This window comes from Nerophis ophidion, linkage group LG16, assembly GCF_033978795.1.
Source record: "Nerophis ophidion isolate RoL-2023_Sa linkage group LG16, RoL_Noph_v1.0, whole genome shotgun sequence".
Classification (NCBI taxonomy): domain Eukaryota; kingdom Metazoa; phylum Chordata; class Actinopteri; order Syngnathiformes; family Syngnathidae; genus Nerophis; species Nerophis ophidion.
Window position 1 is genome coordinate 24,033,150 of NC_084626.1, and position 17,176 is coordinate 24,050,325.

The window sequence follows — 17,176 nt, forward strand, 5'->3', positions numbered from 1 at the left end:
AGTGTTGTATGAGCATACAAATGTTTTAAATTACATTTTCCTTAAGTTTATATTCGTCCTTTGTCGCTGATCTAGTGACACACGCAGATAATATAATTATAAAGGAGGATTTTGTTAGAACAATTGTATGTAAATACTTTCCACTCTGAGTTTCCAGTGAATAGATGAAAGCTGTCTTTGTTGCACCAAGCAAAGTCTTGGAAGATTCCGCTGTGTACGTTGGAATGAGACAGGAGGGGTTATCTATTGTCCTCAAAGACCTGCCGAAGCTGAATCCAGGAACGAGCCCAAGCCCGAGGCATCTTCTTCTTTTGTCTTCAATGTGACCAAAAACAATGACTGTTTACAAACTCCCCATTTCTGTTTTGACATGTGTTGTTGCGTAAACATTTTTCGTCAGAGCGTGGTGCAGGACTGTACAGAGAGTACAGTGGTCATGTCTCTCCTCAGATCTGGGTATAAATTGAATTCTGTCTCTGTTTGATTCCTTGCCTTTTGTCTTGTTTAATAGATGTCATCAGTGTTTGAACCTGACAGATTTTAATATCCATATGAGTATGACAGACTTTAATTGATAGCCGTGGTCATACACAAATAATAAATAAACCCATTCATCGCAAAGGCAAATTGATACAGCTAGTCCGTATCCAGGGTGTCACCACCTTCGAGGTTATGGTACTCCAGTACACTAAATTAGCTAGCTTATAAAATTCGGAGCACATCTGTGGTCTTTCCCAAAGTTTCTCGTTGTTCCCAGTGGGTTGAGTTTTTTCTTGCCCTGATGTGGATCTGAGCTGGGGATGTTGTCAATGCTTGTGCAGACCTGTGAGACATTTGTGATTAAGGGCTGTAACATACAACAACAAAATATGGAAAAAGTGAACGCTGTGGATACTTTCCGGATGCACGGTATACAAGGAGTGAAAAGGCAGACGGGTCGTTTAAATAATATAGGAAAAGGCAATTTATTACATCAAAAAACACCAACTAGTCATCTGAACATGCAATGGAAAAGTTTTTTACAAAACAATGTCATGCTATGTTTGATGTCAGATATCACAATAGAAGTAGGTATAAACGGTAGCAAAGTGTCTCCCTTAAAAGGCATGTGAATTATGTAAGAAAAATGGACATAAAGACCGCAATGACGAGAAATCCGCCTGACGAGTCAATCAAACAATGACCGGAAACCGGAAAAGTCCATTTTATACATCAAAAAACAAAAACAAAATTTTATTTTTTTTACAAAATGTAATGACTGTAGTGATGTGTTTGATGTCAAATAACATAATAAAAAACGTTTTCTCCCACTTTTGGCTTTTCCTCTGTCAGGGATCGCCACAGCAAGTAAATTTGCTCCAAATTTGCTTTCAAAATAAAATACCGATTCATATGCCGTGAGTGAAATAACAAAACTTGGTAACACTATAGTATGTGGAACATATTCTACGTAACAAAGACTTAATTTTGAGTTATTTGGACACTAGGGGAACATATTCTTCATAAAGACTTAAAAGTTAGGTCAAGGGTTCTTGTAGTTTTGTGTTTTGTTATGTAAGAAAATACCAAATTCATTAAGTGGTATTAAAGGGAGAATCTTAAACAACACCTCAGTGGCCTAGTGGTTGGAGTGTCTGCCCTGAGATTGGTAGGTTGTGAGTTCAAACCCCGGCCGAGTCATACCAAGGACTATAAAAATGTGACCCATTACATCCCTGCTTGGCACTCACCATCAAGGGTTGGAATTAGGGTGGAGAGGGGTGGGTGTGCCAGGACCGGCTTTGAGATCAGCGACAGGTGTGTAGATGGCCCAGCTGGGCCTGGTTATCTAATCGCATGTCACTCTGTTAAAAGGAAGCAGCCGGGGAGGAGAGTGGTAGTGGAGCTGGAGAGAGAGACAGCCAGAATAGACAATACCTGAAAAGCACCTGAAAGACTGAACTTTTGGAAATTAAAACAGTGTTTTAAACCTTGAAACTGAACTGTCATGTCAGTGCTTGGTGTTCCGAGGAACCCGGAGGAGACAAACTTCCACATGGGGGTTGAATCACCAAAAACGCTGCTGCCCACTGCTCCCCTAACCTCTCAGGGGGTGATCAAGGGAGATGGGTCAAATTCCGAGAATAATTTTCAGCTCGTGTGTGTGACAATCATTGGTACTTTAACTTCCTTAGTACTAATAAGCAATAATTCTGAGGTTATTGAGGGAAGACTCTTAGTTAATGGCTTAGTGCTTTTATAATAAGGTCATGCAGAGCACTTAATAATGTCTAATATGATACTAATTTGCATGTAAATAAGCAACTAATTAATGGTGAATATGTTCCTCATACTAAAATGTTACCTAAAACCTGACTTGCAGCATCTCCCAAATATTTCTCCATGATATGTCCGGTAAATAATGCTGCAAAAATAAGTTAATGGGTTAACTTTACAGTCCAAAACACATCATATTTCAGGAAGATGTCCTGAATACCAGAAGTAAATGTCGCATTTGGACAAAACTAAATTGATCATTCAAAAAACTGAGACCATGTTGCAAGTGTCGCTCAAACAATAAGAATCACATAAAATACAAGCCCTCTGTAATAATGATACAAAAAAAAAAAGTCACTCTTCACATACAGAATAATATACCCTATAATTATTTACAGTATACATTTGTATTTAGTAATGCTCCAAACAAACAAGGGCATCATGGAATTAGGACACATTGCATTTGACACGACTTGTGCTCAGCATTGCTAACATCCGTGTTGCCTTTGATGTGTCCCTCTGAGCGGGTTTCATTTAAAGTATGTGCACGGGCGGACGATGGACGGAACCTGGGTTGCTGTTGCTCACGCTGGGATCTGAGCGGGTACCTTGATCTCGGATGACACTCTCTTCTCCTTCCGGCCGGCGTACTCGCCTATAAAGGATCCGTCCTCGTTGAAGTGAGCGTCTTCCTCGGCGTAGTCCACCAGGCTGTCGCCGCTGTCCCCCTCTTTGATCTCTCTGCTCAGCGAGTGCCGGCTGCCTTTCAGCGGCTTCTCGTCGTTGTCGCTTTAAGAGAGGAAACGGGCCAAACTGAAATTTCTCAATCCACGGCTTACGATGAATATGCATCAATGAGTTTGTCGGAAAGGCCAAGTATTACATTGTGCAGACAATATATACTATGTTACACATTACACTGTAGAGGTGCTGAAAATAGATAATCTATATTGCAATTCTTTGGTATTCCAATTACAAACCCCGTTTCCATATGAGTTGGGAAATTGTGTTAGATGTAAATATAAACGGAATACAATGATTTGCAAATCCTTTTCAACCCATATTCAGTTGAATGCACTACAAAGACAACATATTTGATGTTCAAACTCATAAACTTAATTTTTTTTGCAAATAATTAACTTAAAATTTCATGGCTGCAACATGTGCCAAAGTAGTTGGGAAAGGGCATGTTCACCACTGTGTTGCATCACCTTTTCTTTTAACAACACTCAATAAACGTTTGGGAACTGAGGAAACTAATTGTTGAAGCTTTGAAAGTGGAATTCTTTCCCATTCTTGTTTTATGTAGAGCTTCAGTCGTTCAACAGCTGTCGTATTTTATTCTTCATAATGCACCACACATTTTCGATGGGAGACATGTCTGGACTGCAGGCGGGCCAAGAAAGTACCCGCACTCTTTTTTTTTACGAAGCCAAGCTTTTGTAACACTTGTCTTGCTGAAATAAGCAGGGGCATCCATGATAACGTTTGTTGGATGACAACATATGTTGCTCTAAAACCTGTATGGACCTTTCAGCATTAATGGTGCCTTCACAGATGTGTAAGTTACCCATGCCTTGGGCACTAATACACCCCCATACCATCACAGATGCTGGCTTTTAAACGTTGCGCCTATAACAATCTGGATGGTTATTTTCCTCTTTGTTCCGGAGGACACCGCATCCACAGTTTCCAAATATAATTTGAAATGTGGACTCGTCAGACCACAGAACACCTTTCCACTTTGCATCAGTCCATCTTAGATGAGCTCGGGCCCAGCCAAGCCGGCGGCGTTTCAGGATATTGTTGATAAATGGGTTTGGCTTCGCATAGTAGAGTTTTAACTTGCACTTACAGATGTAGCAACCAACTGTAGTTACTGACAGTGGTTTTATGAAGTGTTCCTGAGCCCACGTGGTGATATCCTTTACACACTGATGTCGGTTTTTGATGCAGTACCGCCTGAGGGATCAACAGTCTGTAATATCATCGCTTATGTGCAGGGATTTCTCCCGATTCTCTGAACTTTTTGATGATTTTACAGACCGTAGATGGTAAAATCCCTTAATTCCTTGCAATAGCTCGTTGAGAAATGTTGTTCTAAAACTGTTTGACTATTTGCTTACAAAGTGGTGACCCTCGCCCCATCCTTGTTTGAAAATTACTTAGCATTTCATGGAAGCTGCTTTTATACCCAATCATGGCAGCCACCTGTTCCCAATTAGCCTGCACACCTGTGGGATGTTCCATATAAGTGTTTGATGAGCATTCCTCAACTCTACCGGTATTTATTTCCCAACTTCTTTGTCACGTGTTGCTGGCATCAGATTCTAAAGTTAATGATTATTTGCAACAAAAAACAAATGATTATCAGTTTGAACATCAAATATGTTGTCTTTGTAGCATATTCAACTGAATATGGGTTGAAAATGATTTGCAAATCATTGTATTCCGTTTATATTTACATCCAACACAATTTCCCAACTCATATGGAAACGGGGTTTGTAAGAAAGAGGAGTTGTACAAGAACAAAGTATGACAATGTGCTCATGCAGTGAGAGTGAATATGCCGTCGCACTGAGCCACATTGTGCTTCACACTATTTATTGTGTACATTCTATATGTTGGGCAATTGCTCGACTACCCGTACCCAAGCAGGCACAAGACATTGATACAATGTTGATTATCCATACGTGTCCTTTAAAACAGACTTATAAACAACATTGCAAAACAGTTGTATTTGTAAACTGAGACAACGTTGTTGTCTATAACGTTACATCCACATTGTTGGTTGGGAAAATGACCACATTTCAATCGGACATTGACAAAAAACATGTTGTTTTCAATGTTGCATTTGTTTTGGTTGGAAAATTACGAAAATTCATAGGAACTCAAATCAACAAGTTCTCAACGTTGTGCCTTGCTGAGATGCGGTGTCGGCAGTCTGTCGGACTTGGGACTGCTACAGGATTAAGGAAACGTGCACGGGTAACACTGCCCTAGAGAAGGGCTGCTTCCAAATCGTGCTTTCGGCTTCCTGATGTGTGCCTGGGCAATCGCCTTCAGAACAGGAAATGATGGCAAAGCTCCAGCTCCCTTCAGGATGTAATGTCTAAGGAAATGCTCACAACACACCATAGGCGCTTTGTGACCAAAGGAATTCGTCAAAAAAACTCTGAGTGTGTCAAATTTTAGTACAACAGCCCAATTTCCACCAAGTAGTACACTTTGCTTACAATAACTGAGTCACTGATTTGTTTTTTCACGTTCTCACAGTTTTTAGACTGGAATTTGTGTTATAAAATACTTGCAATTACCCATAGAGATTATGGCAGAAACAAAAAATACTATCCAAACATTAGGAGATTGTTCAGAAATAAAAATGTGTCATGTTGAAATATTAAAGCATAGGATAGGATAGACTCTAAATGTATCCCACAATGGGGAAATTATGTGGTTGCAGTGTAGATTTTTACATACAGTAACAAAAGTTAATGAAAATCTAAAACAAAAAAAGTTCTATTTTGGTTTCATCTGACCACATGACATTCTCCCAATCCTCTGCTGTATCATCCATGTATCCATTTTGGTATAAACTCAACTTGTCGTGTTTGGAGGAAGAAGAATACTGAGTTGCATCCCAAGAACACCACACCTACTGTGAAGCATGGGGGTGGAAACATCATGCTTTGGGGCTGTTTTTCTGCTAAGGGGACAGGATGATTGATCGGTGTTAAAGAAAAAAATGAATAGGGCCATGTATCGTGAGATTTGGAGTAAAAACCTCCTTCCATCAGTGAGAGCTTTGAATGGTTGACCAAATACTTATTTTGCACCATAATTTACAAATAAATTATTTAAAATTCCTACAATGTGAATTCCTGGATTTTTTTTTCACATTCTGTCTCTCACAGTTGAAGTGTACCTATGATGAAAATTACAGACCTCTGTCATCATTTTAAGTGGGAGAACTTGCACAATCGCTGGCTGACTAAATACTTTTTTGCCCCACTAAGTTACATTCAAACCACTGGGAGCAGGTGGGTAAAGTGTCTTGCCCAAGGACACAACGGCAGTGACTAGAATGGCGGAAGCCGGGATCGAAACTGCAACTTTTAGGTTGCTGGCACGGTCACTCTACCAACCGAGCTATACCACCCCAAAAAAAACATTTGTCCAAAATAAGAATTTTAACTTTTAACGTAGATGTATTCCAAACATATTTCCGGCCGGAAGTTTAATCTTTTTATGATTGTTTCGCACCCCAGCACCTACATCTGCACATAGTGATTAGCGGCCTTGCAACAAGCTGAAAAAAAATTGCTTTGCAATCATAAGTCAAGGTGACAAACATTTCTATTTCAGCTATTTTAGAATTAATTAAAAAAATGACAAAGAAAATGCTCAGGACAGCTTTTTGCATTAATTAATATTGAGTTAAGAACTGCAGCTGGATGCGATACAATTGTTTCCTGTCAAAATTGACACATTTAGCAAAAATAAGTTTTGGCGGGCCACTTAAAATTATATCGCAGGTTTTAGGTTTGACACCTGTAACCCCACCCCCGATCTCAACTGAACAATGCCGTCACGCTACTTCCGTCTTATCCGCTACCCTTTGTCTGTTCACGTATTTCACATTAAAAGGCGAAGTGTCCCAAACAGGAGACGTTCACAAAGGAAGAAGGGTTTTCAAGCTGGCTTCTTCTTGACACTATCTTGATGGCCAAGGGCTGGCTTGCACTGTTTGTTTAAGAAGTAGACGTGTGACACACTTCCTGTCCATCACCACGTGTACGTGTGAAATCCGATACGGATCCACCCTACTGCTCATATACCGTATTTTTCGGACTATAAGTCGCAGTTTTTTTTCATAGTTTGGCCGGGGGTGCGGCATATACTCAGGAGCGATTTATGTGTGAAATTATTAAAGGGGAACATTATCACAATTTCAAAAGGGTTAAAAACAATAAAAATCAGTTCCCAGTGGCTTGTTGTATTTTTTGAATTTTTTTTCAAAATTTTACGGTCCCGGAATATCCCTAAATAAAGCTTTAAAGTGCCTTATTTTCGCTATCTTCGAAACCACTGTCCATTTCCCTGTGACGTCACACAGTGCTGCCAATACAAACAACATGGCGGTTACCACAGCAAGATATAGCGACATTAGCTCGGATTCAGACTCGGATTTCATCGGCTTAAGCGATTCAACAGATTACGCATGTATTGAAACAGATGGTCGGAGTATGGAGGCAGATAGCAAAAACAAAATTGATAAAGAAATTGAAGCTATTGAGCGATTAGCTATTGACGCTATTCGGCCATAGCGTGGGTGTACCTAATGAAGTGGCCCATAGCATGGCTGCCTTATTAGCATCGCCGGTAAAATGTGCGGACCAAACGATCAGGACTTTCGCATCTTGAGACACTGGAGCAACTTAAATCCGTCGATTGGTAAGTGTTTGTTTCGCATTAAATGTGGGTATCCAGTTTCAAATGTACATGCAGCTAGCGTAAATAGCATATTAGCATCGATTAGCGTAGCATGTTAGCATCGATTAGCTGGCAGTCATGCTGCGACCAAATATGTCTGATTACCACATAAGTCAACAACATCAACAAAACTCACCTTTGTGATTTCGTTGACTTAATGGTTGAAAATGCATCTGCAGGTTATCCATACATCTCTGTGCCATGTCTGTCTTAGCATCGCCGGTCAAATGTGAAGACACTTTGGTACATTCAATGGGGGTCTGGCGGCAGATTTCTTGCCAGTGGTGCAACTTGAATCCCTCCCTGTTAGTGTTGTTACACCCTCCGACAACACACCCACGAGGCATGATGTCTCCAAGGTTCCAAAAAATAGTCAAAAAAACGGAAAATAACAGAGCTGAGACCCGGTGTTTGTAATGTGTTGAAAATGAAAATGGCGGGGGTGTTACCTCGGTGACGTCACGTTCTGACGTCATCGTTAAAAGAGCGATAAACAGAAAGGCGTTTAATCTGCCAAAATTCACCCATATAGAGTTCGGAAATCGGTTAAAAAAATACATGGTCTTTTTTCTGCAACATCAAGGTATATATTGACACTTTCATAGGTTTGGTGATAATGTTCCCCTTTAAGAAGTCTTTTCTTGCAGCCCAGCCTCACCCAAAATCGGCATCCAGTGGCCCCCAGGTAAATTGAGTTTGAGACCCCTGCCTTAAGGGAAGAAAACGCGCGATTGCAGCTATTTGGGATACAACGCATCTCAGACGGCAAGAGAACATTCGAATGTCCGGGTCAGCTGTGATTCCACTTACCGAAAAACTTTGTCCATTTGTCGAAGGAGAGTCAACGAGAATGCGGGATCCCGTGGATGTGATAAAAAAATAAAAGGTTGCGTGTTCTTTGTATTACCTGGCCGTTGAGGGAAAACGACGGAAAACATCGAATTCTTGCGGACTGGCAAAGCAGACTGTATCAGTTATTGTTCGCCATGTATGTCGCGGACTCAACATCTAGGTCGAGAGTGTGTACAGTCACCAAAAAGGAATGGACAAAGAACGTGAAGGCAAAAGCTGAGGAGTGTCCTAATAAAACACATTAAAAGCGTTACTAAAACGGCCTTTTTTCATCTCCGTAATATCGCTAAAATTTGCTCCATTCTGTCCACTAAAGACGCTGAGATCATTATCCATGCGTTTGTTACGTCTCGCCTCGATTACTGTAACGTATTATTTTCGGGTCTCCCCATGTCTAGCATTAAAAGATTACAGTTGGTACAAAATGCGGCTGCTAGACTTTGGACAAGAACAAGAAAGTTTGATCACATTACGCCTGTACTGTATATACCTTTATATACATATATACATACATATATACCTATACTGTATATACCTTTATATACATATATACATACATATATACCTATACTGGCTCACCTGCACTGGCTTCCTGTGCACTTAAGATGTGACTTTAAGGTTTTACTACTTACGTATAAAATACTACACGGTCTAGCTCCATCCTATCTTGCCGATTGTATTGTACCATATGTCCCGGCAAGAAATCTGCGTTCAAATGACTCCGGCTTATTAGTGATTCCCAAAGCCCAAAAAAAGTCTGCGGGTTATAGAGCGTTTTCCGTTCGCGCTCCAGTACTCTGGAATGCCCTCCCGGTAACAGTTCGAGATGCTACCTCAGTAGAAGCATTTAAGTCTCACCTTAAAACTCATTTGTATACTCTAGCCTTTAAATAGACTCCCTTTTTAGACCAGTTGATCTGCCGTTTCTTTTCTTTTTCTCCTATGTCCCACCCTCCCTTGTGGAGGGGGTCCGGTCCGATCCGGTGGCCATGTACTGCTCGCCTGTGTATCGGCTGGGGACATCTCTGCGCTGCTGATCCGCCTCCGCTTGGGATGGTTTCCTGCTGGCTCCGCTGTGAACGGGACTCTCGCTGCTGTGTTGGATCCGCTTTGGACTGGACTCTCGCGACTGTGTTGGATCCATTATGGATTGAACTTTCACAGTATCATGTTAGACCCGCTCGACATCCATTGCTTTCGTCCTCTCCAAGGTTCTCATAGTCATTATTGTCACCGACGTCCCACTGGGTGTGAGTTTTCCTTGCCCTTATGTGGGCCTACCGAGGATGTCGTAGTGGTTTGTGTTGTGGTCTGTGCAGCCCTTTGAGACACTAGTGATTCAGGGCTATATAAGTAAACATTGATTGATTGATTGATTGATATTTAGATCCCTAGATTGATTGTTGTAAAATGTTATTGTTTACTTTCACTTGTCCAACAAAAAGGGGGCCTTAAACGACTATTGTGTGTGTGTGGACAAGGATAAGGTTAGGTGGGATTTAACCCTTAGTGTAGAAGGGGCCTTAGTTCAATTTACTAGCGGTTTACAATATTGTGACTTTCCCTCCAACGAGCCAGATTGGGATTGTAGAAGGCTGGGGAAAGGAACTGTACTAGTTGGTGGAAACATGGCTAATAGTTTGAGAAACGTTCATTTTTGGTCAATCATCATTTCAGAATAAGTCTGAAAAATCATTAGTTGAACTATTATTCATAAAACAGCCCTAAAAGTTCCTAGTGCCGACTGGTCAGAAACCGCCTTGTGCAAAACCACAACTAGTGCTACCACTGCAACAACACTGATGTGCACACAGCTCACGCCGTTACGGCTTCTTATCACGTACGTTCCAATCCCCCAGCACCATCACATTTCTTCTACAGAAGAAGTATTGGGCTCCTTGTCAGTCTCATGCATGTTAACTTCTCTTTTCAGTGAGAATTGTGGGTGGGTGGGGGGAGGACATAAAGAGAAGAACTAAGAAAGGAGGAAAGACTTTTAAGAGTAAAACGTAAAAAGTATTGCTCCGAAGGTTGTCACTTACCTGTATTCGCAAAAAGTGTCGTCATTCATACCCTGGGACTCCACGTCAGGATGAAGGTCTTCTTTTTCTTTGACTGCTCACAGAATGAGGATACAAATGTTAGGGGGGATTCTCGAGAGAGCTGCAAATGAAAATCCATTGTTTTCCACCACATGTTTTGTTTTGCGAGGCAGAGTCAAACATGCATTTTAATTGCATGCAATCTAAATTTGAGCTTCAATACACCTGGGGATGGGTACCGGAGTTGATACTTTTATAGTTACAAGCTGGATTTCGTCGGTACTACCGAGTACGGATTAATGTAAATTCAAACGATACCAATTTCGAATACCGTAGTTGCAGGTGACGCCACGTCCGGTTGCAGATTCTGCAAACAAGTGTATTTATAGTGGATTGCCTTTAATTGATTGATTGATTGAAACTTTTATTATTAGATTGCACAGTACAGTACATATTCCGTACAATTGACCACTAAATGGTAACACCCCAATAAGTTTTACAACTTGTTTAAGTCATCCATCCATTTTCTACCGCTTATTCCCTTTCGGGGTCGCGGGGGGTGCTGGCGCCTATCTCAGCTACAATCGGGCGGAAGGCAGGGTACACCCTGGACAAGTCGCCACCTCATCGCAGGGCCTTGTTTAAGTCAGTGTCCACCTTAATCAATTCATGGTAGCCTCTAGGTAATATTGTGATTTTTCCACACCAACAAAGCAAGAATGTCTAATAGAAAACGCTTAAAAAAATGCTCTATAGTTCATGCTACTCCAATGCTAATTTACGCTGTGTATGCCATACAAAAGTTAAGCATTTGCGGTTTTACATGGCAATTTTAACAACTCCGAATGTGGTTATCAAAAATATAACTGATATGCATGTTGAAATCGACGTGGTGTCAGGGGAGGCAAGTGAGGCAGTGCCTCACCTTGCCACCAGGAGGGGTAAAACACTTAACTATGAGGTATTCAAAAAACAGAGTAATAAAATAGGTTTGAATATTTCTCTTTTGGTCTATGCTTTCTATGTGATTTTGGTTTGGGTCCTGTATAAAATGGATAATTTTCATGGTCAAAATTGCGGAAATTCTGTGTTTCCAGATCAAAATAACGCTGCAGACCAGAAGTGAGGCAGACACAGGTGGTGCCTCCACGGCTACACACAAAGTGTTTTGATCGTGTGCAGGAGAGGGGGCGCGTGCTTGATGCCACGGGGAAAAGGCAGGCCATGAGGCAGCAAGTACCTCTGCCTCAAAGTAGGGGGCGATATATTGTTCAATGCCTCAGCAGTAATCTAACTCGCCACACTGGGAGAAATGGGGACGCTAAAGCAAGCAGACACAGGTCTCTCCAGCGGAAGCCAGCCTTTTTTATTTTTTTATTTTTTAAACTGTATTTATAACAAACATGGCATTTTTATTCGAGTAAGCCAGCGTTGGTGGGTGTTATTGCTGCTTCAGGTACAAATACAGAAATGTAAGATACACTCACAATACTTGATTTCTTTTGTTAAAAGAAAATGGGACCAAAAAATATTTTAATAACAACTTTGTCAAATACTTTTTGGACCAATTTGTCTAACCATAATATCATTATGATAACGTTTTTATGAAAGCAAATTGCTCCCTTCGTTTTCCTGTTATTTTAATGTGCAACCTAAATCAACAATGGTTAGAACTGCTCGTATGAATTTAAGTAAAAAAAAAAGAAGAAAAAAAAACTCCAAAAGTATCTATGCCTCACCTGGTGTATATTTCACCGCACGTCACTGGTAGGTACATACAGTAACTTACACTACAAATGCTTTAAAAGGTCTTAACAAAAGACACAACGGGCAGATTTAACTTAAAAAAGTCATATGTAACAACTTCATGTCAAGTCTGCTCACTTTACATATCCTACTAAGTCAGACGTACAAAGTTTCAATGCCCATTTCTCTGATGATGCAATTGTTGATGACTGAAGTACTGATATCAACCAAACCTACCCCGGCCCCCACATCCCACCCCCTGGATTGTAAATAATGTAAATAATTTAATGTACGTACTCAAATGATTAACTTGTGTGATGACTGTATTATGCTGATCGTATATATTTGTACCATGAATTGATTAACGTGGACCCCAAACTAAACATGTTGAAAAACTTATTGGGGTGTTACCATTTAGTGGTCAATTGTACGGAATATGTACTGTACTGTGCAATCTACTAATACAAGTATCAATCAATCAATCAATCAATCTAGTCATCATTAAATGGCCCTGATATGTCAAAATGCATTAATAAATCATGTTCTTTTCGAATACCTCTAAAACTGAATGCAGTAGTTCAACCGGGATATGCTCATTTCAAAATTGGACTTGATATTGTTTTTATTTCGATGTCCCGCAATCTACCGTTTGACCAATTAAAACGCCTGTGAATGTGTAAAACATACTTGCCAACCCTCCCAATTTTGCCGGGAGACTCCCAAATTTCAGTAACCCTCCCCAAAATCTCCCAGGGCAACCATTCTCCCGAATTTCTACCGATTTTTACCCAGACAACAATATTGGGGGCGTGCCTTAAAGGCACTGCCTTTAGCATCCTCTCTCACCTGAAAAGGAGACTGTTATATATGTGTCCATTATCCATAGGTTTATCTATAACCCATACTTGCCAACCCTCCCGGATTTTCCGGGAGACTCACGAAATTCAGCGCCTCTCCCGAAAACCTCCCGGAAAAAATGTTCTACCGAAAATCTCCCGAAATTCACCCGGAGCTGGAGGCCACGCCCCCTCCAGCTCCATGCGGACATGAGTGGGGACAGCTTGTTTTCACGTCCGCTTTCCTGTTATATAAACAGCTTTCCTGCCCAATCACGTTAACATCTACGGATTTTAATAAAAAAACTGCACACACAAGGAGACGAAGCAGAAGAACGAGGAAGTTACAGCCATGGCGACGCTGTCTGTAATAGAGTGATTCTATGTTGTCTGTTGCCATCTCCTGGTGAATGTTGGCTATAGCGTTATGGGGTTGCTTTTTGATTGGCCAACGATTTACGTGGTGTTGTGCACCTGACGGCAAGTGACTATCGCCAGTATGCAAATGGCAGAACAAAGGTTACTCATATAGTGAAAGGTAAGTGTTGTTGTTTTTTTTAGTAACCAGCAAGCACAGTACAGTTAGTAGAACAACTGTGTTTTTATTACTGTGTATTTGAAAGGTGCCGTCTGAAATTCCACTATTTATTTAATTTATATAATAAAATAAATATATATAGCTAGAATTCACTGAAAGTCTAGTATTTCATACATATGTATATATATATATATATATATATATATATATATATGAAATATATATGAAATACTCGAGTTGGTGAATTATACTCCTCCCCTCTTAATCACGCCCCTGCCCAAACCACGTCTCCGTCCCACCCTCGACCACGCCCCCCACCCACAACCCCACCTCCCGGAATCAGAGGTCTCAAGGTTGGCAAGTATGCTATAACGCATAAAGTCGGCAGGCACGGAGCTTTTTCTCACCATGTGTTTATTCCAGCCGGCACGTTAATACACTGACACACAACATCCGGATTCCCATCATGCATTGCTTCAAAACTACAGCAAGTAGTAATGTCCAAAAACATAACAGAGACAGAGCAGAAGAACAAAGAAGAAACTGGCGATGACGAGTAAGAAATAGAAATACGTTTGCAAATTCCAAAATGATTGGAAAAAAAATAATTTTAGTTCATCCAGGACAGCTCGAAGCGGAAGGGGTATGGTGCCTGCTAATTTTTTAGATCAAACTTCTCCATTGAATACTGTGGCCGAACTGATATACTTATTCATGAATATATATATATATGAAATACTTTTAAATATATACACCCCCCCAAATTAGCTATTTAGCATACGTCTTTGAGCTTAATGTTTCCGTGCATCGTATCTTCAACTAAAGACTAAACTAAACTAAGGCAAATGACACTTGGAAGTGTAAGACAACGAGATACAGTCGTCCCTTGCCATGTTGCGCTTCGAATTTTGAGGCTTCACTCTATCGTGATTTTTCAAAATGTTTATTTTTAGATAAAAAAACATCGTTCCTTACCATTTCGCATTCGACTATGTACAGCCTATTAGTAAAACAAATAAGACCAATGCTTATATATGCACATTTGACATATTTATGACCCAAGTTAAGCATTTTCAAACAAAATGGCTAAATGAACACATATCCACTTCAAAAACTGCACATCTAAGTAATATTAAATATCTCAAATAAGGGTGATATTTGCTTATTTTCTGTCTGATAAGATAATTCTTCTCACTAAGCAGATCTTATGTTAGTGTTTTACTTGTTTTAAGGGTTTTGGTCCGAAATGATCTCAGTAAGATATTACAGATTGTAGTTGAGTTTGTATGACCTATATTGAGTAAAACATGCTTGAAACTGGGTTCAATCCCGGGCTCGGGATCTTTCTGTGTGGAGTTTGCATGTTCTCCCCGTGACTGCGTGGGTTCCCTCCGGGTACTCCGGCTTCCTCCCACTTCCAAAGACATGCACCTGGGGATAACTTGATTGGCAACACTAAATTGACCCTAGTGTGTGAATGTGAGTGTGAATGTTGTCTGTCTGTCTGTGTTGGCCCTGTAATGAGGTGGCGACTTGTCCAGGGTGTACCCCGCCTTCAGCCCGATTGTAGCTGAGATAGGCACCAGCGCCCCCCGCGACCCCGAAAGGGAATAAGCGGTAGAAAATGGATGGATAGGTTGATTGGCAACACTAAATTGACCCTAGTGTGTGAATGTGAGTGTGAATGTTGTCTGTCTGTCTGTGTTGGCGCTGTAATGAGGTGGCGACTTGTCCAGGGTGTACCCCGCCTTCAGCCCGATTGTAGCTGAGATAGGCACCAGCGCCCCCCGCGACCACAAAGGGAATAAGCGGTAGAATTGGATGGATGGATGCTTGAAACTACAATATCAATTGTTGCAAAGCTGTGTCATCAACACTCACAAGTATTAAACTACTTTTTAAAGTAATCATTTCTTACTTTAAGCATGAAAAAAAAAAAAATCATGATGCCGATCGCATACTATAGCATTTACTTAATTTAAGAATATTTTTCAATATATTGAGCAAAAATGTCTCTTTTTTTGTCTACCAAAAAAAGTGCACTTGTTATTTGTGAGAATATACTTATTTTAAGGTATTTTGGGGTTCATTGAGGTTAGCTAATTTTACTTGTTTTGGAAAGTCTTGACAAGCCGAATATTCTTACTCTAATAGCAGATAATTTTGCTTAGTTGAAATAAAATACCCCAATTTTTATTTTTTATTCATTTTTTCTTGTTTTTGAACACTGACTTTTTGCAGTGTAATGCACAGATCATCTAAAAGTCTTTTCAAAGATTAATGGTTGTGTTTAAAAACTGTGCGAGAGTTCATCTATAACAGGGGTGTCAAACTTATTATAGTTCAGGGACCACATGGAGGTAAATCTGTGCACAGGCGGGCCGGACTTTTAAAATCTTGGCATTAAAACAAACAGCCAACACCTGTTGAGGCAGCAACAGACACAAAACAAGAAAGTAAAAAAAAAAATAGGAGCGCTTGGAAGTGCACAACACAGAACAGCACAATGGTCCAGGAGGACTGGGGCTGCTTTTAAAGCATCCTGATTGGCAAGTAGGAACAGGTGTGTCCTGATTGCCAATTAGGGACAGGTGGGAGAGACAGCGCTCAGGCAGGAAGAGAAGCGGCAGAAAATGAAAGACAAACTGGAAGTGGAAACAAAAACACCCGAATGGAAATAACACCACACACAGGAAAAAAAACACAAATCCAAAAAAGGGTCATGACATCAAGGGTGTTTTTTTTTTTTTTCAAGTTTAGAGGGCTCATAAGTTAGAAAGAAAATATTCAGAAAGTCATAAATCTTTTCATGGTTTAATTAGAATAATAATCAATGTATTGATAAGAATCCTACTTGAAAGTTGAGTTATAAGATTGATGGTAAATGTTTAGTAAAAACAAAATATTAAATTATTAAACATCTTTTTTTTAATCACATGAACTCACACAATAGTAGCAAATAATTGGTACCATTAAGTACATTAAGTGTTGATTATATGCAATATGTTTGGAGGAGAAAAGGTGAAGTTTTTAATCCCATGAACACCAAACCTACCGTCAAGCATGGTGGTGGTTGTATTATGCTCTGGGTCTGTTTTGCTGCCAATGGAACAGCTGCTTTACAGAGAGTAAATGGGACAATGAAAAGGGAGGATTACCTCCAAATTCTTCAGGACAACCTTAAAACCATCAGCCCGGAGGTTGGGTCTCGGGCGCAGTTGGGTGTTTCAACAGCACAATGACCCCAAAATAGGATGTCCGATAAAGGCTTTTTTGTCGATATCTAATATTTTGAAATTGTCCAACTCTTAATTACCGATTCCGATATCAACCGATACCGATATATACAGTTGTGGAATTAACACATTATTATGCCTAATTTTGTTGTCATGCCCCGCTGGATGCATTAAACA

The 17,176-nt window shown here is 40.3% G+C and overlaps 1 protein-coding gene across 6 annotated transcripts in view; it reads right to left on the bottom strand.

The window, feature by feature from the left end:
* Nucleotides 1-940: 940 nt before the first annotated feature.
* The window catches only part of chl1b (cell adhesion molecule L1-like b), a 254,285-nt gene continuing 238,049 nt past the window's right edge, over nt 941-17,176 (bottom strand). For 5 of the 6 annotated variants that reach the window (XM_061874747.1, XM_061874748.1, XM_061874744.1 and 2 more), the window contains 2 exons: nt 10,644-10,716; nt 941-3,045 (listed from right to left, as the gene is read on the bottom strand). In XM_061874747.1, coding sequence (XP_061730731.1) covers nt 2,841-3,045; nt 10,644-10,716 — 278 coding nt within the window. In that variant the 3' untranslated portion in view covers nt 941-2,840. Of the gene's footprint in view, nt 3,046-10,445; nt 10,527-10,643; nt 10,717-17,176 lie in introns of all 6 variants that reach the window. The other variant, XM_061874749.1, reaches the window with a different exon arrangement.